Source organism: Petromyzon marinus, chromosome 75 (assembly GCF_048934315.1).
Source record: "Petromyzon marinus isolate PM22_M1 ecotype Great Lakes invasive population chromosome 75, UKy_Petmar_22M1.pri1.0, whole genome shotgun sequence".
Taxonomy (NCBI): domain Eukaryota; kingdom Metazoa; phylum Chordata; class Hyperoartia; order Petromyzontiformes; family Petromyzontidae; genus Petromyzon; species Petromyzon marinus.
In genome coordinates this window covers 7477452-7505336 of record NC_133741.1, presented here as the reverse complement: position 1 = coordinate 7505336, position 27885 = coordinate 7477452, and the positions used below count along the sequence as shown (strand labels likewise).

At 57.7% G+C, this 27885-nt stretch overlaps 1 protein-coding gene across 1 annotated transcript in view; it reads right to left on the bottom strand.

Annotated features, from left to right (window-relative positions):
• Positions 1 to 8430: 8430 nt before the first annotated feature.
• The window catches only part of PANK4 (pantothenate kinase 4 (inactive)), a 99201-nt gene continuing 79746 nt past the window's right edge, over positions 8431 to 27885 (bottom strand). The window contains exons 16-19 of the mRNA XM_076056419.1: positions 19501 to 19605; positions 15255 to 15355; positions 13989 to 14057; positions 8431 to 10898 (exon numbers count right to left, since the gene is read on the bottom strand). Of these exons, the coding sequence (XP_075912534.1) occupies positions 10595 to 10898; positions 13989 to 14057; positions 15255 to 15355; positions 19501 to 19605 (579 nt within the window). The 3' untranslated portion in view covers positions 8431 to 10594. The remainder of the gene's footprint in view (positions 10899 to 13988; positions 14058 to 15254; positions 15356 to 19500; positions 19606 to 27885) is intronic.

Genomic DNA, 27885 nt, shown 5'->3' with positions numbered 1-27885 from the left:
GCTGAGGATTGGGGGGGGGTGAGAGGAGTCACGTGACGCTGAGGAGGAGGATGGCGGGGGGTGAGAGGGGTCACGTGACACTGAGAGGGAGGATGGCGGGGGGTGAGAGGGGTCACGTGACGCTGAGGGGGAGGATGGCGGGGGGTGAGAGGAGTCACGTGACGCTGAAGAGGAGGATGGGGGGGGTGAGAGGAGTCACGTGACACTGAGGGGGAGGCTGGTGGGGTGAGAGGGGTCACGTGACGCTGAGGGGGAGGATGGGGGGGTGAGAGGAGTCACGTGACGCTGAGGAGGGAGGGGAGAGACGTCATGCGGCAGGGGGGGGCAATGGGGGGAGTAGATCGTGAGAGGAGTCACGCGACACTGAGGGGGAGGATGGCGGGGGGTGAGAGGAGTCACGTGACGCTGAGGGGGAGGATGGGGGGGGTGAGAGGAGTCACGTGACGCTGAGGGGAGGGTGTGGAGGTGAAAGGAAGTCACGTGATGCCAAGAGAAGGTTGAGAGGAGTCACGTGACGCCGAGGAGGATGGGGGAGTGAGAGGGGTCACGTGACGCTGAGGGGAGGATGGCGGGGGGGTGAGAGAAGTCACGTGACACTGAGGGGGAGGATGGGGGGGTGAGAAGAGTCACGTGACGCTGAGGGGAGGATGGCGGGGGGGGGCGAGAGAGTCACGTGACGCCGAGGAGGATGGGGGGGTGAGAGGAGTCACGTGACACTGAGGAGGAGGATGGGGGGGGTGAGAGGGATCACGTGACACTGTGGAGGAGGATGGCGGGGGGTGAGGGGGTCACGTGACACTGAGGGGAGGGTGGGGAGGTGAAAGGAAGTCACGTGACGCCAAGAGAAGGTTGAGAAGAGTCACGTGACGCTTGATGGGGAGGGTGGGGGGCGAGAGGACTCACGTGACGCTGAGGAGGATGGGGGGTGAGGGGTCACGTGATGCTGAGGGGGAGGGTGGGGGGTGAGAGGAGTCACGTGACGCTGAGGAGGATTGGGGGGGTGAGAGGAGTAGGAGGGTGGGGGGTGAGAGGAGTCACGTGGACACTGAGGAGCCAGGACGGAGAGGGTGAGGGAACCGGGGGGGGGGGGATGAGGAGGAGTGGGGGGGTGAGAGGAGTCACGTGACACTGAGGAGGAGGATGGGGGGGTGAGAGGGATCACGTGACACTGAGGAGGAGGATGGGGGGGTGAGAGGGATCACGTGACACTGAGGAGGAGGATGGGGGGGGTGAGAGGGATCACGTGACACTGAGGAGGAGGATGGGGGGGTGAGAGGGATCACGTGACACTGAGGAGGAGGATGGGGGGGTGAGTGGGATCACGTGACACTGAGGAGGAGGATGGGGGGGGTGAGAGGGATCACGTGACACTGAGGAGGAGGATGGGGGGGTGAGAGGGATCACGTGACACTGAGGAGGAGGATGGGGGGGGTGAGAGGGATCACGTGACACTGAGGAGGAGGATGGGGGGGTGAGAGGGATCACGTGACACTGAGCAGGATGGGAGGGTGAGAGGGATCACGTGACACTGAGCAGGAGGATGGGGGGGGTGAGAGGGATCACGTGACACTGAGGAGGAGGATGGGGGGGTGAGAGGGATCACGTGACACTGAGGAGGATGGGAGGGTGAGAGGGATCACGTGACACTGAGGAGGATGGGGGGGTGAGAGGGATCACGTGACACTGAGGAGGAGGATGGGGGGGGTGAGAGGGATCACGTGACACTGAGGAGGAGGATGGGAGGGGGGTGAGAGGGATCACGTGACGCTGAGGAGTATTGGGGGGAGTGAGAGGAGTCACGTGACGCTGAGGAGGATGGGGGGGTGAGAGGGATCACGTGACACTGAGCAGGAGGATGGGGGGGGGTGAGAGGGACCACGTGACGCTGAGAAGGAGGATGGGGGGGGGTGAGAGGAATCACGTGACACTGAGGGGGAGGGTGAGGGGTGAGAGGAGTCACGTGACGCTGAAGAGGAGGATGGGGGGGGTGAGAGGAGTCACGTGACACTGAGGGGGAGGCTGGTGGGGTGAGAGGGGTCACGTGACGCTGAGGGGGAGGATGGGGGGGTGAGAGGAGTCACGTGACGCTGAGGAGGGAGGGGGAGAGACGTCATGCGGCAGGGGGGGGGCAATGGGGGGAGTAGATCGTGAGAGGAGTCACGCGACACTGAGGGGGAGGATGGCGGGGGGTGAGAGGAGTCACGTGACGCTGAGGGGGAGGATGGGGGGGTGAGAGGAGTCACGTGACGCTGAGGGGAGGGTGTGGAGGTGAAAGGAAGTCACGTGATGCCAAGAGAAGGTTGAGAGGAGTCACGTGACGCCGAGGAGGATGGGGGAGTGAGAGGGGTCACGTGACGCTGAGGGGGAGGATGGCGGGGGGGTGAGAGGAGTCACGTGACACTGAGGGGGAGGATGGGGGGGTGAGAAGAGTCACGTGACGCTGAGGGGAGGATGGCGGGGGGGGGCGAGAGGAGTCACGTGACGCCGAGGAGGATGGGGGGGGTGAGAGGAGTCACGTGACACTGAGGAGGAGGATGGGGGGGGTGAGAGGGATCACGTGACACTGTGGAGGAGGATGGCGGGGGGTGAGAGGGGTCACGTGACACTGAGGGGAGGGTGGGGAGGTGAAAGGAAGTCACGTGACGCCAAGAGAAGGTTGAGAAGAGTCACGTGACGCTTGATGGGGAGGGTGGGGGGCGAGAGGACTCACGTGACGCTGAGGAGGATGGGGGGGTGAGGGGTCACGTGATGCTGAGGGGGAGGGTGGGGGGTGAGAGGAGTCACGTGACGCTGAGGAGGATTGGGGGGGTGAGAGGAGTGACGTGACACTGAGGAGGGTGGGGGGTGAGAGGAGTCACGTGACACTGAGGAGCAGGACGGGAGGGTGAGAGGGATCACGTGACACTGAGGAGGAGGATGGGGGGGTGGGAGGGATCACGTGACACTGAGGAGGAGGATGGGGGGGGTGAGAGGGATCACGTGACACTGAGGAGGAGGATGGGGGGTGAGAGGGATCACGTGACACTGAGGAGGAGGATGGGGGGGGTGAGAGGGATCACGTGACACTGAGGAGGAGGATGGGGGGGTGAGAGGGATCACGTGACACTGAGGAGGAGGATGGGGGGGTGAGTGGGATCACGTGACACTGAGGAGGAGGATGGGGGGGGTGAGAGGGATCACGTGACACTGAGGAGGAGGATGGGGGGGTGAGAGGGATCACGTGACACTGAGGAGGATGGGAGGGTGAGAGGGATCACGTGACACTGAGGAGGAGGATGGGGGGGTGAGAGGGATCACGTGACACTGAGCAGGATGGGAGGGTGAGAGGGATCACGTGACACTGAGCAGGAGGATGGGGGGGGTGAGAGGGATCACGTGACACTGAGGAGGAGGATGGGGGGGTGAGAGGGATCACGTGACACTGAGGAGGATGGGAGGGTGAGAGGGATCACGTGACACTGAGGAGGATGGGGGGGTGAGAGGGATCACGTGACACTGAGGAGGAGGATGGGGGGGGTGAGAGGGATCACGTGACACTGAGGAGGAGGATGGGAGGGGGGTGAGAGGGATCACGTGACGCTGACGAGTATTGGGGGGAGTGAGAGGAGTCACGTGACGCTGAGGAGGATGGGGGGGTGAGAGGGATCACGTGACACTGAGCAGGAGGATGGGGGGGGTGAGAGGGACCACGTGACGCTGAGAAGGAGGATGGGGGGGGGTGAGAGGAATCACGTGACACTGAGGGGGAGGGTGAGGGGTGAGAGGAGTCACGTGACGCTGAGGAGGATTGGGGGGGGTGAGAGGGATCACGTGACGCTGAGGGGGAGGGTGAGGGGTAAGAGGAGTCACGTGTCGCTGAGGAGGATTGGGGGGGGTGAGAGGAGTCACGTGACGCTAAGGAGGATGGGGGGGTGAGAGGGGTCACGTGACGCTGAGGAGGATTGGGGGGGGTGAGAGGAGTCACGTGACGCTAAGGAGGATGGGGGGGTGAGAGGAGTCACGTGACGCTGAGGGGGAGGATGGCGGGGGGTGAGAGGAGTCACGTGACGCTGAGGGGGAGGATGGCGGGGGGGGGTCAGAGGAGTCACGTGACGCTGAGGAGGGTGGGGGGGGTGAGAGGGATCACGTGACGCTGAGGGGAGAGTGGGGGTAAGAGGAGTCACGTGACACTGAGGGGAGGGTGGGGAGAGGAGTCACGTGACACCGAAGGGAGGGTGGGGGTGAACGAAGTCACGTGACGCCGAGAGAAGGTTGAAAGGAGTCACGTGACGCTGGTAGGAGGGTAGGGGGCGAGAGTAGTCACGTGACGCTGAGGGGAAGGTGGTGAGAGGAGTCACGTGACGCTTGAGAGGAGGGTGGGGGTTAAGTGTAGTCACGTGACGCTGAGGGGAGGGTGGGTGAGAGGAGTCACGTGACGCTTGAGAGGAGGGTGGGGGTTAAGTGTAGTCACGTGACGCTGAGGGGAGGGTGGGTGAGAGGAGTCACGTGACGCTGAGGGGAGGGTGGGTGAGAGTAAGTCACGTGACGCTGAGGGGAGGGTTGGGGGTGAGAGTAGTCACGTGACGCTGAGGGGAGAGTGGGGGGGCGAAGTCACGTGACGCCGAGAGAAGATTGAGAGGGATCACGTGATGCTGAGGGGAAGGTTGGGGGTCAGCGTAGTCACGTGACGCTGAGGGGAGGGTGGGTGAGAGGAGTCACGTGACGCTGAGGGGAGGGTTGGTGAGAGGAGTCACGTGACGCTGACGGGAGGGTGGATGGTGAAAGGAGTCACGTGACGCTGAGGGGAGGGTGGGTGTGCGAGTAGTCACGTGACGCTGAGGCGAGGGGAGTCAACATCCCCCAGCCACTATGATGATGATGAGGAGAGAGACGCAGACTCCACAAACACAGCACCAGCTGCAGCAGCGGCAGCAGCTGGTGTCGTCATAGAGGGTCCGGGATCGAACCAGTGACTGGCGGTGAGGGCAATGGCTGGGGAGGCACTGGCTCGTGTCAGAGTCACACACTGAGGGGGGCGTGTCCTCACTGAGGGGGGGCGTGTCCTCACTGAGGGGGCGTGTCCTCGCTGAGGGGGCGTGTCCTCACAGAGGGGGCGTGTCCTCACTGAGGGGGCGTGTCCTCACTGAGGGGGTGTGTCCTCGCTGAGTGGGCGTGTCATTGAGGGGGGCGTGTCCTAGCTGAGGGGCGGGGTGTCCTCACTGAGGGGCGGCGTGTACTCGCTAAGGGGGGGCGTGTCCTCGCTGAGGGGGGCGTGTCCTCACTGAGGGGCGGCGTGTCCTCACTGAGGGGCGGCGTGTTCTCGCTGAGGGGGGCGTGTCCTCGCTGAGGGGGGGCGTGTCCTCACTGAGGGGGCGTGTACTCGCTGAGGGGGGCGTGTACTCGCTGAGGGGGGCGTGTCCTAGCTGAGGGGCGGGGTGTCCTCACTGAGGGGCGGCGTGTACTCGCTGAGGGGGGCGTGTCCTCGCCGAGGGGGGCGTGTCCTCACTGAGGGGGGCGTGTCCTCACTGAGGGGGCGTGTCCTCAGAGGGGCGTGTACTCGCTGAGGGGGGCGTGTCCTAGCTGAGGGGCGGGGTGTCCTCACTGAGGGGCGGCGTGTACTCGCTGAGGGGGGCGTGTCCTCGCTGAGGGGGGGGCGTGTCCTCACTGAGGGGGCGTGTCCTCAGAGGGGGCGTGTACTCGCTGAGGGGGGCGTGTCCTAGCTGAGGGGCGGGGTGTCCTCACTGAGGGGCGGCGTGTACTCGCTGAGGGGCGGCGTGTACTCGCTGAGGGGCGGCGTGTCCTCGCTGAGGGGGGCGTGTCCTCACTGAGGGGGCGTGTCCTCAGAGGGGGCGTGTCCTCGCTGAGGGGCGGCGTGTCCTCGCTGGGGGGGGGCGTCCTCAGAGGGGGCGTTGGCTCATTGAGGGGGCGTGGCCTCGCGGAGGGCGTGTCCTCACTGAGGGGGCGTGTCCTCACTGAGGGGGCGTGTCCTCACTGAGGGGGCGTGTCCTCGCTGAGGGGGCGTGTCCTCGCTGAGGGGGCGTGTCCTCGCTGAGGGGCGGCGTGTCCTCACTGAGGGGGCGTGTCCTCGCTGAAGGGGGCGTGTCCTCGCTTAAGGGGGCGTGTCCTCGCTGAGGGGGGGCGTGTCCTCGCTGAGGGAGCGTGTCCTCAGAGGGCGGCGTGCCCTCACTGAGGGGGGCGTGTCCTCACTAAGGGGGGGCGTTGGCTCATTGAGGGGGCGTGGCCTCGCTGAGGGCATGTCCTCACTGAGGGGGGCGTGTCCACAGAGGGGGCGTGTCCTCACTGAGGGGGCGTGCCCCCATTGAGGGGGCGTGTCCTCGCTGAGAGGGGCGTGTCCTCGCTGGGGGGGCGTGTCCTCGATGGGGGGGCGTGTCCTCGCTGAGGGGGGCGGCGTGTCCTCGCTGAGGGGCGGCGTGTCTTCAGAGGGGGCGTGTCCTCATTGAGGGGGACGTGTTCTCACTGAGGGGGACGTGACCCCCCCCCCTCACCACTGGGTGACCCCCCCCTCACCGCAGGGTGACCCCCCCTCTCACCACTGGGTGACCCCCCCCTCACCACTCGGTGAGGAGGAGGTCCAGGTGGGTGGGTGAGTGAGTGGGTGGGTGAGTGGGTGGGTGAGTGAGTGGGTTGGTGAGTGGGTGGGTGAGTGGGTGGGTGAGTGAGTGGGTGAGTGGGTGAGTGAGGAGGTGAGTGGGTGAGTGGGTGAGTGAGTGAGTGGGTGAGTGGGTGAGTGAGGAGGTGAGTGGGTGAGTGAGGAGGTGAGTGGGTGAGTGAGTGGGTGAGTGGGTAAGTGAGTGGGTGGGTGGGTGAGTGGGTGAGTGAGTGGGTGAGTGAGCAGGTGAGTGGGTGAGTGGGTGAGTGAGTGAGTGGGTGAGTGAGGAGGTGAGTGAGTGAGTGGGTGAGTGAGGAGGTGAGTGGGTGAGTGGGTAAGTGAGTGGGTGGGTGAGTGGGTGAGTGAGCAGGTGAGTGGGTGAGTGAGTGGGTGAGTGGGTGAGTGAGGAGGTGAGTGGGTGAGTGAGTGGGTGAGTGAGTGGGTGAGTGAGGAGGTGAGTGAGTGAGTGGGTGAGTGAGTGGGTGGGTGAGTGGGTGAGTGAGCAGGTGAGTGGGTGAGTGAGTGGGTGAGTGGGTGAGTGAGGAGGTGAGTGGGTGAGTGAGTGGGTGAGTGAGTGGGTGAGTGAGGAGGTGAGTGAGTGAGTGGGTGAGTGAGTGGTTGAGTGAGTGAATGAATGAGTGGGTGAGTGAGTGGGTGAGTTCTCCAGCTACATTCTCCACCACAACGTCCCTCACCACAACCTTGTCCACCCACAACGTCCCTCACTACAACTTTGAACAGCTGTCCAACCACAACCTTTTCCAGCCACAACCTTGTTCAACCACAACCTTGTCTAGCCACAACCTTGTCCAGCCACAACGCTGTCTAGCCACAACCTTGTTCAGCCACAACCTTGACCAGCTACAACCTTGTCTAGCCACAACGCTGTTCAGCCACAACCTTGTTCAACCACAACGCTGTTCAGCCACAACGCTTGGCAGTCACAACCTTGTTCAGCCACAACGCTGTCCAGCTACAACCTTGCCCATCCACAACCTTGTCCAGCCACAACGCTGTCCAGCCACAACGCTGTCCAGCCACAACGCCGTCTAGCCACAACCTTGTCCAACCACAACCTTGTCCAACCACAACCTTGTCCAGCCACAACGCTGTCTAGCCACAACCTTGTTCAGCCACAACCTTGTCCAGCCACAACGCTTTCCAGCCACAACGCTGTTCATCCACAACCTTGTCCAGCCACAACGCTGTCCAGCCACAACCTTGTCCAGCCACAACGCTGTACGGCCACAACCTTGCTCAGCCACAACCTTGGCCCGCCACAACGCTGTTCAACCACAACCTTGTTCAGCCACAACCTTGACCAGCTACAACCTTGTCTAGCCACAACGCTGTTCAGCCACAACCTTGCCCTGCCACAACCTTGTTCAACCACAACGCTGACCAGCCACAACGCTTGGCAGTCACAACCTTGTTCAGCCACAACGCTGTCCAGCTACAACCTTGCCCATCCACAACCTTGTCCAGCCACAACGCTGTCCAGCCACAACGCCGTCTAGCCACAACGCCGTCTAGCCACAACCTTGTCCAACCACAACCTTGTCCAGCCACAACGCTGTCTAGCCACAACCTTGTTCAACCACAACCTTGTCCAGCCACAACCTTGTTCAGCCACAACGCTGTCCAGCCACAACCTTGGCCAGCCACAACCTTGGTCAGCCACAACGCTGTTCAACCACAACCTTGTCCAGCTACAACGCTGTCCAGCCACCTTGTACAACCACAACCTTTGCCAGCCACACCGCTGTCCGCGTCTCCGCTTTATCCTCTGGGTGTGTTTTTGTATTTGTACGGAGAGAAAAACTAAATTTCACAGCACCGCGTTGGGCAAAAAATAATCTCATTTATTATTAATATTGTTGACGCATCATTATTATTAAATCATCAATATCATGCCTCTCTCTCTCATTTATCATCACGATCTCATTATTAATAATAATCTCATCGTGATTATCATCACGCCTCTCTCTCTCGCTCTCTCTCTTACATCGCAGCAATCAAATTACATTGTCATTAATGACACACACCAGTACACACACACGTGTGTGTATGTGTGTATGTCTTTGTGCGAGTGTGTGAGTGTATGAGTGTGTGTATGGTACAGAGCGGTAGTGTAGCGGTTAGCGCTACGCTGCGCTATGAACCTGGCGACCCGGGTTCGATATCCCGCTCACGGCCAACACCAAGTGACGATTAATCTGAACCGGTCCCAGGCCTCCCCTAGGTCGACTGAGCCTCAAATGAGTAGCTGGTGCAGCGGTGTGTAGTAAACATCGCCAATGGGGAGACAAAGGCGGTCGGGCGTGGTGCTGGCCACCCACCCCCCTCGTGTACCGTTCCGGCCTTCATAGGTGCTCGCTAACAGCACTTGCCCCTACAGTCTGTTACAGGCTATATGGGGGATCTTTGTCTTTGTATGGTACAGATATAATGGGAGGCTGATCGATGCCCGGGTGCGGTCAAGGGATGGCTCCCTATTGCTCAACCACGTTATGTATGCCGATGATTTGGTAATAGTTGCTCAGTCAGAGGAGTTGGAGACGCTGCTGCTGAGACTGGAGCGTGCCACTAAGAGGTGGGGCCTCACCATCATCCCCACCAAAACTAAGCACCTGCCTGGGTATTTTGTACCATCGGACACTCCACCCCCACAACTCCCAATCGGTGATGGGGCAGTTGTGGAGAGAGTGGAGAGTTCCCCATACTTGGGCAGTGTGCTTATGACCGGCTCCAGTTTAACAGCGGAGGTCTCACTCCGAATCAGTCGAGCGGCAATATCTTTTCACCGGTTGCGTAACGCTGTGTGGAAGCTACCTGGTCTGTCGCTCCGCACTAAGCTTCAGGTCTTCTTGGCCACGGTCATTCCCTCCCTTCTCTACGCTTGCGAAACGTGGACCCCCCTAATGGAACATCTTCGCCGGTTAGAAACATTTAGGCTGGCCTGCCTACGATCCATCCTGGGTTTAACCAGACTGGATTGTGTGAGGAGCTCACAAATCCTTGAAAGATCTGGGCAAGGTCCCATCGGTGAGCTCCTCCGGCAGGCAAGGCTGCGTTGGCTGGGTCATGTAGCCCGCATGCCCAGCCACCGCATGCCGAAACAGCTTTTGTTCGGCCGGATTGAGGGGGCTAAGCGGGCGCGGCACGGGCTAGAGAAGAGATGGAGTGATGTGGTACAGGAGGACGTGGAGCTGAGTGGACTTGCCGATGACTGGTACCAGCGGTGTCAAGATCGGCCTCTGTGGAGGAGGCTCGTGAAGGACGCTACTGGGCAGTTGGAGGCAGTCGCCCTCCAACAACAACGGAGGGCGGAGGAGCGACGCTCACAACAGCGAGCGGAGCGCCGGGTGGCTAAAGCACAGCAGGTTGGCACAGTAGGGGGCACAGGTGGTGCATCAGCCAGTCATCTCAGTCAGTCGACCCGTGGCACCTGGGTCTGCCCCGTTGTTGTTGTTGTGTGTATGTGTATGTATGTGTGTATGTGTATGTATGTGTGTGTATATGTGTGTATGTGTATATGTGTGTGTGTTTGTGTGTGCAGCGAGAACTGAGAACGCGTGAAGCGAAAGCCGCACGTCACAGGCAACCCGGGGTGACGAAGCGCGGGGCGTGGCAACGGTTGCTGGGGGAGAGGGTCACGTGGACACGCCCACCGCCCCTGGCCAATCAGCTGCCGGCATGACCACGCCCCCCCCCCCCCCACTCGTCCAACATGGCCACCACAACTTCCCACCCCCCCATGTAACATGACCACCACAACTTCCCCCCCCCTCCCCATGTAACATGGCCACCGCGACTTCCCCTTCTACCCCCTCGCGTAAGATGGCCGCCGCGACTTCCCCTTCTACCCCCTCGCGTAAGATGGCCGCCGCGACTCCACCCCACGCAAGGTGGCCGCCGCGACAACCCCCCCCCCCCCCCGCACACGCGAGACGGGCCGACGCTTGGACCCTCCCCCGGTCGAAGGCTCCAAAGCAGCTTGAGGTTTCAGGAGGAGCTTGGAGGCGGCGGAGGCGGCGGAGGAGGCGGCGGAGGAGGCGGCGGAGGAGGCGGCGGAGGCGGCGGAGGCGGCGGAGGAGGGCTTGCGCTCCTCTCGTACTTGAAGACGACGCTGAAGAGGCTCCCGCCCAGGCGACGCGCGAGCCAGGCGTTCTTGATGACGGCAAGCTTGAGGGCCTCGCACCGCAGCCTGGCGCCGTAGTTGGTGTGAACGGCACGGCCCATCCCCTCGACGAGCACCAGGTCCACGCCGAGTTGGCCCACCAGCACGGCCAGGCGCTTGTCCACACGGCTGACAGACGATGCCGCAGACACGGGGGGGGGGGGGGGGGGGGGGCAAACGTCACCGCAACGGACAACACCAACACCAACACCGCAGAAACACGACAATGTAACCACCAAGACAATGTAACCAGCAAGACAATGTAACCAGCTAGACAATGTAACCAGCAAGACAATGTAACCACCAAGACAATGTAACCAGCAAGACAATGTAACCACCAAGACAATGTAACCACCAAGACAATGTAACCAGCAAGACAATGTAACCACCAAGACAATGTAACCACCAAGACAATGTAACCAGCAAGACAATGTAACCACCAAGACAATGTAACCACCAAGACAATGTAACCAGCAAGACAATGTAACCAGCTAGACAATGTAACCAGCTAGACAATGTAACCACCAAGACAATGTAACCACCAAGACAATGTAACCACCAAGACAATGTAACCAGCAAGACAATGTAACCAGCAAGACAATGTAACCAGCAAGACAATGTAACCAGCAAGACAATGTAACCAGCAAGACAATGTAACCAGCTAGACAATGTAACCAGCAAGACAATGTAACCAGCAAGACAATGTAACCAGCTAGACAATGTAACCAGCAAGACAATGTAACCAGCTAGACAATGTAACCAGCAAGACAATGTAACCAGCAAGACAATGTAACCAGCAAGACAATGTAACCAGCAAGACAATGTAACCAGTAAGACAATGTAACCAGCAAGACAATGTAACCAGCAAGACAATGTAACCAGCAAGACAATGTAACCAGTAAGACAATGTAACCAGCAAGACAATGTAACCAGCAAGACAATGTAACCACCACGACAATGTAACCAGCAAGACAATGTAACCAGCAAGACAATGTAACCAGCAAGACAATGTAACCAGCAAGACAATGTAACCACCACGACAATGTAACCAGCAAGACAATGTAACCAGCAAGACAATGTAACCAGCTAGACAATGTAACCAGCAAGACAATGTAACCAGCAAGACAATGTAACCAGCAAGACAATGTAACCAGTAAGACAATGTAACCAGCTAGACAATGTAACCAGTAAGACAATGTAACCAGCAAGACAATGTAACCAGCAAGACAATGTAACCACCACGACAATGTAACCAGCAAGACAATGTAACCAGCAAGACAATGTAACCAGCAAGACAATGTAACCAGCAAGACAATGTAACCAGCAAGACAATGTAACCACCACGACAATGTAACCAGCAAGACAATGTAACCAGCAAGACAATGTAACCACCACGACAATGTAACCAGCAAGACAATGTAACCAGCAAGACAATGTAACCAGCAAGACAATGTAACCAGCAAGACAATGTAACCAGTAAGACAATGTAACCAGCTAGACAATGTAACCAGTAAGACAATGTAACCAGCAAGACAATGTAACCAGCAAGACAATGTAACCAGCAAGACAATGTAACCAGCAAGACAATGTAACCAGCAAGACAATGTAACCAGTAAGACAATGTAACCAGCAAGACAATGTAACCAGCAAGACAATGTAACCACCACGACAATGTAACCAGCAAGACAATGTAACCAGCAAGACAATGTAACCAGCAAGACAATGTAACCACCACGACAATGTAACCAGCAAGACAATGTAACCAGCAAGACAATGTAACCACCAAGACAATGTAACCAGCAAGACAATGTAACCAGCTAGACAATGTAACCAGCTAGACAATGTAACCAGCTAGACAATGTAACCAGCTAGACAATGTAACCACCAAGACAATGTAACCAGCTAGACAATGTAACCAGCTAGACAATGTAACCACCAAGACAATGTAACCAGCAAGACAATGTAACCAGCACAACAATGTAACCAGCACAACAATGTAACCAGCTAGACAATGTAACCACCACAACAATGTAACCAGCTAGACAATGTAACCAGCAAGACAATGTAACCAGCACAACAATGTAACCAGCTAGACAATGTAACCAGCAAGACAATGTAACCAGCTAGACAATGTAACCAGCAAGACAATGTAACCAGCAAGACAATGTAACCAGCACAACAATGTAACCAGCTAGACAATGTAACCAGCAAGACAATGTAACCAGCTAGACAATGTAACCAGCAAGACAATGTAACCACCAAGACAATGTGACCAGCAAGACAATGTAACCAGCAAGACAATGTAACCAGCAAGACAATGTAACCAGCACAACAATGTAACCAGCTAGACAATGTAACCAGCAAGACAATGTAACCAGCTAGACAATGTAACCAGCAAGACAATGTAACCACCAAGACAATGTAACCAGCAAGACAATGTAACCAGCAAGACAATGTAACCAGCAAGACAATGTAACCAGCAAGACAATGTAACCAGCAAGACAATGTAACCAGCAAGACAATGTAACCAGCAAGACAATGTAACCAGCTAGACAATGTAACCAGCTAGACAATGTAACCAGCAAGACAATGTAACCAGCAAGACAATGTAACCAGCAAGACAATGTAACCAGCTAGACAATGTAACCAGCAAGACAATGTAACCAGCAAGACAATGTAACCAGCAAGACAATGTAACCAGCAAGACAATGTAACCAGCTAGACAATGTAACCAGCTAGACAATGTAACCAGCAAGACAATGTAACCACCAAGACAATGTAACCAGCAAGACAATGTAACCAGCTAGACAATGTAACCAGCAAGACAATGTAACCAGCAAGACAATGTAACCAGCAAGACAATGTAACCAGCAAGACAATGTAACCAGCAAGACAATGTAACCAGCTAGACAATGTAACCAGCTAGACAATGTAACCAGCAAGACAATGTAACCAGCAAGACAATGTAACCAGCTAGACAATGTAACCAGCAAGACAATGTAACCAGCAAGACAATGTAACCAGCTAGACAATGTAACCAGCAAGACAATGTAACCAGCAAGACAATGTAACCAGCACGGCCTTCAACACGGCCACCGGCACCTCCCCCCTCCCCCCTAGCCCCTCCCCCTAGCCCTTCCCCCCTAGCCCTTCCCCCCTAGCCCCTCTCCCCTAGCCCCTCCCCCCTAGCCCCTCCCCCCTAGCCCCTCCCCCCCCCACCTGAGGTCGAGGCAGGGGGAGCTGGAGCCGCTCTGCACCACGAGGAGGCGGTCTCCCTCCAGAGCGGACCTAGAGGGGAGACGCCCCACACACACAGAGGGTGGGCGGGTGAGTGGGTGGGTGGGTGAGCGGGTGGATGGGTAGGTGAGCGGGTGGGTGAGTGGGTGGGCGGGTGAGTGGGTGGGTGGGTGAGTGAGTGGGTGGGTGGGTGAGTGGGTGAGTGGGTAGGTGAGTGGGTGGGTGGGTGAGTGGGTGGGTGGGTGAGTGGGTGAGTGGGTGGGTGGGTGAGTGGGTGAGTGGGTGGGTGAGTGGGTGGGTGGGTGAGTGGGTGGGTGGGTGAGTGGGTGGGTGGGTGGGTGAGTGGGTGGGTGGGTGAGTGGGTGCGTGGGTGAGTGAGTGGGTGGGTGAGTGAGTGAGCGAGTGGGTGAGTGGGTGGGTGAGTGAGTGGGTGGGTGAGTGGGTGGGTGAGTGAGTGGTAGAGTGAGTGAGTGAGTGGGTGAGTGGGTGAGTGGGTGGGTGAGTGAGTGAGTGGGTGAGTGGGTGGGTGAGTGAGCGAGTGAGTGGGTGGGTGAGTGGGTGAGTGAGTGGGTGGGTGACTGAGTGAGTGGGTGAGTGGTGAGTGAGTGGTGAGTGAGTGGGTGAGTGGGTGAGTGAGTGGGTGAGTGAGTAGGTGAGTGAGTGGGTGAGTGAGTGGTGAGTGAGTGAGTGAGTGGTGAGTGAGTGGTGGGTGAGTGAGTGGTGAGTGAGTGGGTGGGTGAGTGGGTGAGTGAGTGAGTGGGTGAGTGAGTGAGTGGGTGAGTGAGGTGAGTGGGTGGGTGGGTGAGTGGGTGAGTGGGTGAGTGAGTGGTAGAGTGAGTGAGTGGGTGAGTGAGTAGGTGAGTGGGTGAGTGAGTGGGTGAGTGAGTGGTAGAGTGAGTGGGTGAGTGGGTGAGTGGGTGGGTGAGTGAGTGAGTGAGTGGGTGAGTGAGTGAGCGAGTGAGTGGGTGGGTGAGTGGGTGAGTGAGTGGGTGGGTGACTGAGTGAGTGGGTGAGTGGTGAGTGAGTGGTGAGTGAGTGGTGAGTGAGTGGTGAGTGAGTGGGTGAGTGGGTGAGTGAGTGGGTGAGTGAGTGAGTGGGTGAGTGAGTGGGTGAGTGGGTGAGTGAGTGGGTGAGTGAGTGAGTGGGTGAGTGGGTGGGTGAGTGAGTGAGTGGTGAGTGAGTGGTGAGTGAGTGAGTGGTGAGTGAGTGGTGAGTGAGTGAGTGGTGAGTGAGTGGTGAGCAGGAGACCTGATGCAGGAGTCCAACTCGGCAACTCGCGTGGTGAGGATCTGGAGCTCGCTGTGAGTGACGTCGTTGAGAGCTGCACCGGAGTTGCTCGCGAGGATCACCTGCTCACCACACTCACCACACTCACCACCACACTCACCACACTCACCACACTCACCACCAAGCTCACCACACTCACCACGCTCACCACCACACTCACCACACTCACCACACTCACCACACTCACCACCAAGCTCACCACACTCACCACACTCACCACCAAGCTCACCACACTCACCACACTCACCACCAAGCTCACCACACTCACCACACTCACCACCAAGCTCACCACACTCACCACCACACTCACCACACTCACCACACTCACCACCAAGCTCACCACACTCACCACGCTCACCACCACACTCACCACACTCACCACACTCACCACACTCACCACCAAGCTCACCACACTCACCACACTCACCACCAAGCTCACCACACTCACCACACTCACCACCAAGCTCACCACACTCACCAACACGCTCACCAAGCTCACCACCACGCTCACCACACTCACCACGCTCACCACCACGCTCACCACCACACTCACCACACTCACCACGCTCACCACACTCACCACTACGCTCTTTACGCTCACCACCACACTCACCACACTCACCACGCTCACCACCAAGCTCACCACACTCACCACGCTCACCACCACACTCACCACACTCACCACACTCACCACACTCACCACCAAGCTCACCACACTCACCACGCTCACCACCACACTCACCACACTCACCACCAAGCTCACCACACTCACCACACTCACCACCAAGCTCACCACACTCACCACACTCACCACCAAGCTCACCACACTCACCACACTCACCACCAAGCTCACCACACTCACCACGCTCACCACCACACTCACCACACTCACCACACTCACCACCAAGCTCACCACACTCACCACACTCACCACCAAGCTCACCACGCTCACAACGCTCACCACCACACTCACCACACTCACCACCAAGCTCACCACACTCACTACACTCACCACGCTCACCACCACACTCACCACACTCACCACACTCACCACCAAGCTCACCACACTCACCACCAAGCTCACCACACTCACCACACTCACCACCAAGCTCACCACACTCACCACCAAGCTCACCACACTCACCAACACGCTCACCAAGCTCACTACCAAGCTCACCACACTCACCACCACACTCACCACCACACTCACCACCACGCTCACCAAGCTCACCACACTCACCACACTCACCACCACGCTCACCATACTCACCGCCACACTCACCAAGCTCACCACCCTCACCACCACACTCACCAAGCTCACCACGCTCAGCACGCTCACCACCAAGCTCACCACGCTCACCACCAAGCTCACCACGCTCACCACACTCACCACCAAGCTCACCACCACGCTCACCATACTCACCACACTCACCACGCTCACCACCACACTCACCACCACGCTCACCACCACGCTCACCATACTCACCACGCTCACCACTACGCTCGCCGCACTCACCACCACGCTCACCGCACTCACCACTACGCTCGCTGCACTCACCACTACGCTCACCACGCTCACCACCACGCTCACCACCACGCTCACCACACTGACCATGCTCACCACACTCACCATGCTCACCACACTCACCACGCTCACCACGCACACCATGCTCATCAAACCACCCTCACCACCACATTCACCACTACACCAGGCCGTGGTGAACCCTCTAGACCAGGCCATGGTGAACCCAGCAAGACCCAGGCTATGGTGAACCCAGCTACACCAGGCCGTGGTGAACCCTCTAGACCAGGCCGTGGTGAACCCTCTAGACCAGGCCATGGTGAACCCTCTAGACCAGGCCATGGTGAACCCAGCAAGACCCAGGCTATGGTGAACCCAGCTACACCAGGCCGTGGTGAACCCTCTAGACCAGGCCGTGGTGAACCCTCTAGACCAGGCCATGGTGAACCCTCTAGACCAGGCCATGGTGAACCCACTAGACCAGGCCATGGTGAACCCTCTAGACCAGGCCGTGGTGAACCCTCTAGACCAGGCCATGGTGAACCCTCTAGACCAGGCCATGGTGAACCCTAAAGACCAGGCCGTGGTGAACCCTCTAGACCAGGCCATGGTGAACCCTCTAGACCAGGCCGTGGTGAACCCTCTAGACCAGGCCGTGGTGAACCCTCTAGACCAGGCCGTGGTGAACCCTCTAGACCCAGGCCGTGGTGAACCCTCTAGACCAGGCCATGGTGAACCCTCTAGACCAGGCCATGGTGAACCCTCTAGACCAGGCTGTGGTGAACCCACTAGACCAGGCCGTGGTGAACCCTCTAGACCAGGCCGTGGTGAACCCACTAGACCAGGCCATGGTGAACCCTCTAGACCAGGCCATGGTGAACCCTCTAGACCAGGCCATGGTGAACCCTCTAGACCAGGCTGTGGTGAACCCTCTAGACCAGGCTGTGGTGAACCCTCTAGACCAGGCCGTGGTGAACCCACTAGACCAGGCCATGGTGAACCCACTAGACCAGGCTGTGGTGAACCCACTAGACCAGGCCATGGTGAACCCTCTAGACCAGGCTGTGGTGAACCCTCTAGACCAGGCTGTGGTGAACCCTCTAGACCAGGCCGTGGTGAACCCACTAGACCAGGCCATGGTGAACCCTCTAGACCAGGCCATGGTGAACCCTCTAGACCAGGCCATGGTGAACCCTCTAGACCAGGCCATGGTGAACCCTCTAGACCAGGCCGTGGTGAACCCTCTAGACCAGGCCGTGGTGAACCCTCTAGACCAGGCCATGGTGAACCCTCTAGACCAGGCTGTGGTGAACCCTCTTGACCAGGCCATGGTGAACCCTCTAGACCAGGCTGTGGTGAACCCTCTAGACCAGGCCGTGGTGAACCCACTAGACCAGGCTGTGGTGAACCCACTAGACCAGGCCATGGTGAACCCTCTAGACCAGGCCATGGTGAACCCTCTAGACCAGGCCGTGGTGAACCCTCTAGACCAGGCCGTGGTGAACCCTCTAGACCAGGCCATGGTGAACCCTCTAGACCAGGCCATGGTGAACCCTCTAGACCAGGCCGTGGTGAACCCTCTAGACCAGGCCATGGTGAACCCTCTAGACCAGGCCATGGTGAACCCTCTAGACCAGGCTGTGGTGAACCCACTAGACCAGGCCATGGTGAACCCTCTAGACCAGGCCATGGTGAACCCTCTAGACCAGGCCGTGGTGAACCCTCTAGACCAGGCCGTGGTGAACCCTCTAGACCAGGCCATGGTGAACCCTCTAGACCAGGCCATGGTGAACCCTCTAGACCAGGCTGTGGTGAACCCTCTAGACCAGGCCGTGGTGAACCCACTAGACCAGGCTGTGGTGAACCCACTAGACCAGGCCATGGTGAACCCTCTAGACCAGGCTGTGGTGAACCCTCTAGACCAGGCTGTGGTGAACCCTCTAGACCAGGCCGTGGTGAACCCACTAGACCAGGCCATGGTGAACCCTCTAGACCAGGCCATGGTGAACCCTCTAGACCAGGCCATGGTGAACCCTCTAGACCAGGCCATGGTGAACCCACTAGACCAGGCCATGGTGAACCCTCTAGACCAGGCCATGGTGAACCCTCTAGACCAGGCCATGGTGAACCCTCTTGACCAGGCCGTGGTGAACCCTCTAGACCAGGCTGTGGTGAACCCTCTAGACCAGGCTGTGGTGAACCCTCTAGACCAGGCCATGGTGAACCCTCTAGACCAGGCCATGGTGAACCCTCTAGACCAGGCCATGGTGAACCCACTAGACCAGGCCATGGTGAACCCACTAGACCAGGCCGTGGTGAACCCTCTAGACCAGGCCGTGGTGAACCCACTAGACCAGGCCGTGGTGAACCCACTAGACCAGGCCATGGTGAACCCTCTAGACCAGGCCATGGTGAACCCTCTAGACCAGGCCATGGTGAACCCTCTAGACCAGGCCATGGTGAACCCTCTAGACCAGGCCGTGGTGAACCCTCTAGACCAGGCCGTGGTGAACCCTCTAGACCAGGCCATGGTGAACCCTCTAGACCAGGCCATGGTGAACCCTCTAGACCAGGCCATGGTGAACCCTCTAGACCAGGCCGTGGTGAACCCTCTAGACCAGGCCGTGGTGAACCCTCTAGACCAGGCCATGGTGAACCCTCTAGACCAGGCCGTGGTGAACTCACCTGCGTGCCCCGAGCCAGCAGCTCGCGAACGAGGGGGAACACCCCCAGGATGATGTCCACTCCGCTGTTGTCCACAAAGATGAGGGCACAGCGGTGAGGCGCACCCTGGGGGGGTGGTGAAGGGAGGTGGGGTGGGGTGGTGAGTCTGTGGGTCTCTGTGTGGTGAGTCTGTGGGTCTCTGTGTGGTGAGTCTGTGGGTCTCTGTGTGGTGAGTCTGTGGGTCTCTGTGTGGTGAGTCTGTGGGTCTCTGTGTGGTGAGTCTGTGGGTGTCTGTGTGGTGAGTCTGTGTGGTGAGTCTGTGGGTCTCTGTGTGGTGAGTCTGTGGTGTCTGTGTGGTGAGTCTGTGGGTCTCTGTGTGGTGAGTCTGTGGTGTCTGTGTGGTGAGTCTGTGGGTCTCTGTGTGGTGAGTCTGTGGGTCTCTGTGTGGTGAGTCTGTGTGTCTCTGTGTGGTGAGTCTGTGGGTCTCTGTGTGGTGAGTCTGTGGTGTCTGTGTGGTGAGTCTGTGGGTCTCTGTGTGGTGAGTCTGTGGTGTCTGTGTGGTGAGTCTGTGGGTCTCTGTGTGGTGAGTCTGTGGGTTTCTGTGTGGTGAGTCTGTGGGTCTCTGTGTGTGTGGTGAGTCTGTGGGTCTCTGTGTGGTGAGTCTGTGAGTCTCTGTGTGGTGAGTCTGTGGGTCTCTGTGTGGTGAGTCTGTGGGTCTCTGTGTGGTGAGTCTGTGAGTCTCTGTGTGAGGTGAGTCTGTGGGTCTCTGTGTGGTGAGTCTGTGGGTCTCTGTGTGATGAGTTTGTGGGTCTCTGTGTGGTGAGTCTGTGAGTCTCTGTGTGAGGTGAGTCTGTGGGTCTCTGTGTGGTGAGTCTGTGGGTCTCTGTGTGGTGAGTCTGTGGGTCTCTGTGTGGTGAGTCTGTGGGTCTCTGTGTGGTGAGTCTGTGAGTCTCTGTGTGAGGTGAGTCTGTGGGTCTCTGTGTGGTGAGTCTGTGGGTCTCTGTGTGGTGAGTCTGTGGGTCTCTGCGTGGTGAGTCTGTGGGTCTCTGCGTGGTGAGTCTGTTGGTCTCTGTGTGGTGAGTTTGTGGGTCTCTGTGTGATTAGTCTGTGGGTCTCTGTGTGATGAGTTTGTGGTGTCTGTGTGGTGAGTCTGTGGGTCTCTGTGTGGTGAGTCTGTGGGTCTCTGTGTGGTGAGTCTGTGGGTCTCTGTGTGGTGAGTCTGTGGGTCTCTGTGTGGTGAGTCTGTGGGTCTCTGTGTGGTGAGTTTGTGGGTCTCTGTGTGGTGAGTCTGTGGGTCTCTGTGTGGTGAGTCTGTGGGTCTCTGTGTGGTGAATCTGTGGGTCTCTGTGTGGTGAGTCTGTGGGTCTCTGTGTGGTGAGTCTGTGGGTCTCTGTGTGGTGAGTCTGTGGGTCTCTGTGTGTGTGGTGAGTCTGTGGGTCTCTGTGTGTGTGGTGAGTCTGTGGGTCTCTGTGTGGTGAGTCTGTGGGTCTCTGTGTGGTGAGTCTGTGGGTCTCTGTGTGTGTGGTGAGTCTGTGGGTCTCTGTGTGTGTGGTGAGTCTGTGGGTCTCTGTGTGGTGAGTCTGTGGGTCTCTGTGTGGTGAGTCTGTGGGTCTCTGTGTGGTGAGTCTGTGGGTCTCTGTGTGGTGAGTCTGTGGGTCTCTGTGTGGTGAGTCTGTGGGTCTCTGTGTGTGTGGTGAGTCTGTGGGTCTCTGTGTGGTGAGTCTGTGAGTCTCTGTGTGGTGAGTCTGTGGGTCTCTGTGTGGTGAGTCTGTGGGTCTCTGTGTGGTGAGTCTGTTAGTCTCTGTGTGAGGTGAGTCTGTGGGTCTCTGTGTGGTGAGTCTGTGGGTCTCTGTGTGGTGAGTCTGTGGGTCTCTGCGTGGTGAGTCTGTGGGTCTCTGCGTGGTGAGTCTGTGGGTCTCTGTGTGGTGAGTTTGTGGGTCTCTGTGTGATTAGTCTGTGGGTCTCTGTGTGATGAGTTTGTGGTGTCTGTGTGGTGAGTCTGTGGGTCTCTGTGTGGTGAGTCTGTGGGTCTCTGTGTGGTGAGTCTGTGGGTCTCTGTGTGGTGAGTCTGTGGGTCTCTGTGTGGTGAATTTGTGGGTCTCTGTGTGGTGAGTCTGTGGGTCTCTGTGTGGTGAGTCTGTGGGTCTCTGTGTGGTGAGTCTGTGGGTCTCTGTGTGGTGAGTCTGTGGGTCTCTGTGTGGTGAGTCTGTGGGTCTCTGTGTGTGTGGTGAGTCTGTGGGTCTCTGTGTGTGTGGTGAGTCTGTGGGTCTCTGTGTGGTGAGTCTGTGGGTCTCTGTGTGGTGAGTCTGTGGGTCTCTGTGTGTGTGGTGAGTCTGTGGGTCTCTGTGTGTGTGGTGAGTCTGTGGGTCTCTGTGTGGTGAGTCTGTGGGTCTCTGTGTGGTGAGTCTGTGGGTCTCTGTGTGGTGAGTCTGTGGGTCTCTGTGTGGTGAGTCTGTGGGTCTCTGTGTGGTGAGTCTGTGGGTCTCTGTGTGTGTGGTGAGTCTGTGGGTCTCTGTGTGGTGAGTCTGTGAGTCTCTGTGTGGTGAGTCTGTGGGTCTCTGTGTGGTGAGTCTGTGGGTCTCTGTGTGGTGAGTCTGTTAGTCTCTGTGTGAGGTGAGTCTGTGGGTCTCTGTGTGGTGAGTCTGTGGGTCTCTGTGTGGTGAGTCTGTGGGTCTCTGCGTGGTGAGTCTGTGGGTCTCTGCGTGGTGAGTCTGTGGGTCTCTGTGTGGTGAGTTTGTGGGTCTCTGTGTGATTAGTCTGTGGGTCTCTGTGTGATGAGTTTGTGGTGTCTGTGTGGTGAGTCTGTGGGTCTCTGTGTGGTGAGTCTGTGGGTCTCTGTGTGGTGAGTCTGTGGGTCTCTGTGTGGTGAGTCTGTGGGTCTCTGTGTGGTGAATTTGTGGGTCTCTGTGTGGTGAGTCTGTGGGTCTCTGTGTGGTGAGTCTGTGGGTCTCTGTGTGGTGAGTCTGTGGGTCTCTGTGTGGTGAGTCTGTGGGTCTCTGTGTGGTGAGTCTGTGGGTCTCTGTGTGGTGAGTCTGTGGGTCTCTGTGTGTGTGGTGAGTCTGTGGGTCTCTGTGTGTGTGGTGAGTCTGTGGGTCTCTGTGTGGTGAGTCTGTGGGTCTCTGTGTGGTGAGTCTGTGGGTCTCTGTGTGTGTGGTGAGTCTGTGGGTCTCTGTGTGTGTGGTGAGTCTGTGGGTCTCTGTGTGGTGAGTCTGTGGGTCTCTGTGTGGTGAGTCTGTGGGTCTCTGTGTGGTGAGTCTGTGGGTCTCTGTGTGGTGAGTCTGTGGGTCTCTGTGTGTGTGGTGAGTCTGTGGGTCTCTGTGTGTGTGGTGAGTCTGTGGGTCTCTGTGTGGTGAGTCTGTGGGTCTCTGTGTGGTGAGTCTGTGGGTCTCTGTGTGTGTGGTGAGTCTGTGGGTCTCTGTGTGTGTGGTGAGTCTGTGGGTCTCTGTGTGGTGAGTCTGTGGGTCTCTGTGTGGTGAGTCTGTGGGTCTCTGTGTGTGGTGAGTCTGTGGTGTCTGTGTGGTGAGTCTGTGGGTCTCTGTGTGGTGAGTCTGTGGGTCTCTGTGTGTGGTGAGTCTGTGGGTCTCTGCGTGGTGAGTCTGTGGGTCTCTGTGTGAGGTGAGTCTGTGGGTCTCTGTGTGGTGAGTCTGTGGGTGTCTGTGTGGTGAGTCTGTGGGTCTCTGTGTGATGAGTCTGTGGTGTCTGTGTGGTGAGTCTGTGGGTCTCTGTGTGGTGAGTCTGTGGGTCTCTGTGTGTGTGGTGAGTCTGTGGGTCTCTGTGTGGTGAGTCTGTGAGTCTCTGTGTGGTGAGTCTGTGGGTCTCTGTGTGTGTGGTGAGTCTGTGGGTCTCTGTGTGGTGAGTCTGTGAGTCTCTGTGTGGTGAGTCTGTGGGTCTCTGTGTGGTGAGTCTGTGGGTCTCTGTGTGGTGAGTCTGTGGGTCTCTGCGTGGTGAGTCTGTGGGTCTCTGCGTGGTGAGTCTGTGGGTCTCTGTGTGGTGAGTTTGTGGGTCTCTGTGTGATTAGTCTGTGGGTCTCTGTGTGATGAGTTTGTGGTGTCTGTGTGGTGAGTCTGTGGGTCTCTGTGTGGTGAGTCTGTGGGTCTCTGTGTGGTGAGTCTGTGGGTCTCTGTGTGGTGAGTCTGTGGGTCTCTGTGTGTGGTGAGTCTGTGGTGTCTGTGTGGTGAGTCTGTGGGTCTCTGTGTGGTGAGTCTGTGGGTCTCTGTGTGTGGTGAGTCTGTGGGTCTCTGCGTGGTGAGTCTGTGGGTCTCTGTGTGAGGTGAGTCTGTGGGTCTCTGTGTGGTGAGTCTGTGGGTGTCTGTGTGGTGAGTCTGTGGGTCTCTGTGTGATGAGTCTGTGGTGTCTGTGTGGTGAGTCTGTGGGTCTCTGTGTGGTGAGTCTGTGGGTCTCTGTGTGTGTGGTGAGTCTGTGGGTCTCTGTGTGGTGAGTCTGTGAGTCTCTGTGTGGTGAGTCTGTGGGTCTCTGTGTGTGTGGTGAGTCTGTGGGTCTCTGTGTGGTGAGTCTGTGAGTCTCTGTGTGGTGAGTCTGTGGGTCTCTGCGTGGTGAGTCTGTGGGTCTCTGTGTGGTGAGTCTGTGGGTCTCTGTGTGGTGAGTCTGTGGGTCTCTGCGTGGTGAGTCTGTGGGTCTCTGCGTGGTGAGTCTGTGGGGGACTCTGTGTGGTGAGTTTGTGGGTCTCTGTGTGATTAGTCTGTGGGTCTCTGTGTGATGAGTTTGTGGTGTCTGTGTGGTGAGTCTGTGGGTCTCTGTGTGGTGAGTCTGTGGGTCTCTGTGTGGTGAGTCTGTGGGTCTCTGTGTGGTGAGTCTGTGGGTCTCTGTGTGGTGAGTCTGTGGGTCTCTGTGTGGTGAGTCTGTGGGTCTCTGTGTGGTGAGTCTGTGGGTCTCTGTGTGGTGAGTCTGTGGGTCTCTGTGTGGTGAGTCTGTGGGTCTCTGTGTGGTGAGTCTGTGGGTCTCTGTGTGGTGAGTCTGTGGGTCTCTGTGTGTGTGGTGAGTCTGTGGGTCTCTGTGTGTGTGGTGAGTCTGTGGGTCTCTGTGTGGTGAGTCTGTGGGTCTCTGTGTGGTGAGTCTGTGGGTCTCTGTGTGGTGAGTCTGTGGGTCTCTGTGTGTGTGGTGAGTCTGTGGGTCTCTGTGTGGTGAGTCTGTGAGTCTCTGTGTGGTGAGTCTGTGGGTCTCTGTGTGTGTGGTGAGTCTGTGGGTCTCTGTGTGGTGAGTCTGTGAGTCTCTGTGTGGGAGTCTGTGGGTCTCTGTGTGGTGAGTCTGTGGGTCTCTGTGTGGTGAGTCTGTGGGTCTCTGCGTGGTGAGTCTGTGGGTCTCTGCGTGGTGAGTCTGTGGGTCTCTGTGTGGTGAGTTTGTGGGTCTCTGTGTGATTAGTCTGTGGGTCTCTGTGTGATGAGTTTGTGGTGTCTGTGTGGTGAGTCTGTGGGTCTCTGTATGGTGAGTCTGTGGGTCTCTGTGTGGTGAGTCTGTGGGTCTCTGTGTGGTGAGTCTGTGGGTCTCTGTGTGTGGTGAGTCTGTGGTGTCTGTGTGGTGAGTCTGTGGGTCTCTGTGTGGTGAGTCTGTGGGTCTCTGTGTGTGGTGAGTCTGTGGGTCTCTGCGTGGTGAGTCTGTGGGTCTCTGTGTGAGGTGAGTCTGTGGGTCTCTGTGTGGTGAGTCTGTGGGTGTCTGTGTGGTGAGTCTGTGGGTCTCTGTGTGATGAGTCTGTGGTGTCTGTGTGGTGAGTCTGTGGGTCTCTGTGTGGTGAGTCTGTGGGTCTCTGTGTGTGTGGTGAGTCTGTGGGTCTCTGTGTGGTGAGTCTGTGAGTCTCTGTGTGGTGAGTCTGTGGGTCTCTGTGTGTGTGGTGAGTCTGTGGGTCTCTGTGTGGTGAGTCTGTGAGTCTCTGTGTGGTGAGTCTGTGGGTCTCTGCGTGGTGAGTCTGTGGGTCTCTGTGTGGTGAGTCTGTGGGTCTCTGTGTGGTGAGTCTGTGGGTCTCTGCGTGGTGAGTCTGTGGGTCTCTGCGTGGTGAGTCTGTGGGGGACTCTGTGTGGTGAGTTTGTGGGTCTCTGTGTGATTAGTCTGTGGGTCTCTGTGTGATGAGTTTGTGGGTCTCTGTGTGGTGAGTCTGTGGGTCTCTGTGTGGTGAGTCTGTGGGTCTCTGTGTGGTGAGTCTGTGGGTCTCTGTGTGGTGAGTCTGTGGGTCTCTGTGTGTGGTGAGTCTGTGGTGTCTGTGTGGTGAGTCTGTGGGTCTCTGTGTGGTGAGTCTGTGGGTCTCTGTGTGTGGTGAGTCTGTGGGTCTCTGCGTGGTGAGTCTGTGGGTCTCTGTGTGAGGTGAGTCTGTGGGTCTCTGTGTGGTGAGTCTGTGGGTGTCTGTGTGGTGAGTCTGTGGGTCTCTGTGTGATGAGTCTGTGGTGTCTGTGTGGTGAGTCTGTGGGTCTCTGTGTGGTGAGTCTGTGGGTCTCTGTGTGTGTGGTGAGTCTGTGGGTCTCTGTGTGGTGAGTCTGTGAGTCTCTGTGTGGTGAGTCTGTGGGTCTCTGCGTGGTGAGTCTGTGGGTCTCTGTGTGGTGAGTCTGTGGGTCTCTGTGTGGTGAGTCTGTGGGTCTCTGCGTGGTGAGTCTGTGGGTCTCTGCGTGGTGAGTCTGTGGGGGACTCTGTGTGGTGAGTTTGTGGGTCTCTGTGTGATTAGTCTGTGGGTCTCTGTGTGATGAGTTTGTGGTGTCTGTGTGGTGAGTCTGTGGGTCTCTGTGTGGTGAGTCTGTGGGTCTCTGTGTGGTGAGTCTGTGGGTCTCTGTGTGGTGAGTCTGTGGGTCTCTGTGTGGTGAGTCTGTGGGTCTCTGTGTGGTGAGTCTGTGGGTCTCTGTGTGGTGAGTCTGTGGGTCTCTGTGTGGTGAGTCTGTGGGTCTCTGTGTGGTGAGTCTGTGGGTCTCTGTGTGGTGAGTCTGTGGGTCTCTGTGTGGTGAGTCTGTGGGTCTCTGTGTGTGTGGTGAGTCTGTGGGTCTCTGTGTGTGTGGTGAGTCTGTGGGTCTCTGTGTGGTGAGTCTGTGGGTCTCTGTGTGGTGAGTCTGTGGGTCTCTGTGTGGTGAGTCTGTGGGTCTCTGTGTGTGTGGTGAGTCTGTGGGTCTCTGTGTGTGTGGTGAGTCTGTGGGTCTCTGTGTGGTGAGTCTGTGGGTCTCTGTGTGGTGAGTCTGTGGGTCTCTGTGTGTGTGGTGAGTCTGTGGGTCTCTGTGTGTGTGGTGAGTCTGTGGGTCTCTGTGTGGTGAGTCTGGGGGTCTCTGTGTGGTGAGTCTGTGGGTCTCTGTGTGTGTGGTGAGTCTGTGGGTCTCTGTGTGTGTGGTGAGTCTGTGGGTCTCTGTGTGTGGCGAGTCTGTGGGTCTCTGTGTGTGGTGAGTCTGTGGTGTCTGTGTGGTGAGTCTGTGGGTCTCTGTGTGTGGTGAGTCTGTGGTGTCTGTGTGGTGAGTCTGTGGGTCTCTGTGTGGTGAGTCTGTGGGTCTCTGTGTGTGGTGAGTCTGTGGGTCTCTGCGTGTTGAGTCTGTGGGTCTCTGTGTGAGGTGAGTCTGTGGGTCTCTGTGTGGTGAGTCTGTGGGTCTCTGTGTGAGGTGAGTCTGTGGGTCTCTGTGTGTGTGGTGAGTCTGTGGGTCTCTGTGTGGTGAGTCTGTGGGTCTCTGTGTGGTGAGTCTGTGGGTCTCTGTGTGGTGAGTCTGTTAGTCTCTGTGTGAGGTGAGTCTGTGGGTCTCTGTGTGGTGAGTCTGTGGGTCTCTGTGTGGTGAGTCTGTGGGTCTCTGCGTGGTGAGTCTGTGGGTCTCTGCGTGGTGAGTCTGTGGGTCTCTGTGTGGTGAGTTTGTGGGTCTCTGTGTGATTAGTCTGTGGGTCTCTGTGTGATGAGTTTGTGGTGTCTGTGTGGTGAGTCTGTGGGTCTCTGTGTGGTGAGTCTGTGGGTCTCTGTGTGGTGAGTCTGTGGGTCTCTGTGTGGTGAGTCTGTGGGTCTCTGTGTGGTGAATTTGTGGGTCTCTGTGTGGTGAGTCTGTGGGTCTCTGTGTGGTGAGTCTGTGGGTCTCTGTGTGGTGAGTCTGTGGGTCTCTGTGTGGTGAGTCTGTGGGTCTCTGTGTGGTGAGTCTGTGGGTCTCTGTGTGGTGAGTCTGTGGGTCTCTGTGTGTGTGGTGAGTCTGTGGGTCTCTGTGTGTGTGGTGAGTCTGTGGGTCTCTGTGTGGTGAGTCTGTGGGTCTCTGTGTGGTGAGTCTGTGGGTCTCTGTGTGTGTGGTGAGTCTGTGGGTCTCTGTGTGTGTGGTGAGTCTGTGGGTCTCTGTGTGGTGAGTCTGTGGGTCTCTGTGTGGTGAGTCTGTGGGTCTCTGTGTGGTGAGTCTGTGGGTCTCTGTGTGGTGAGTCTGTGGGTCTCTGTGTGTGTGGTGAGTCTGTGGGTCTCTGTGT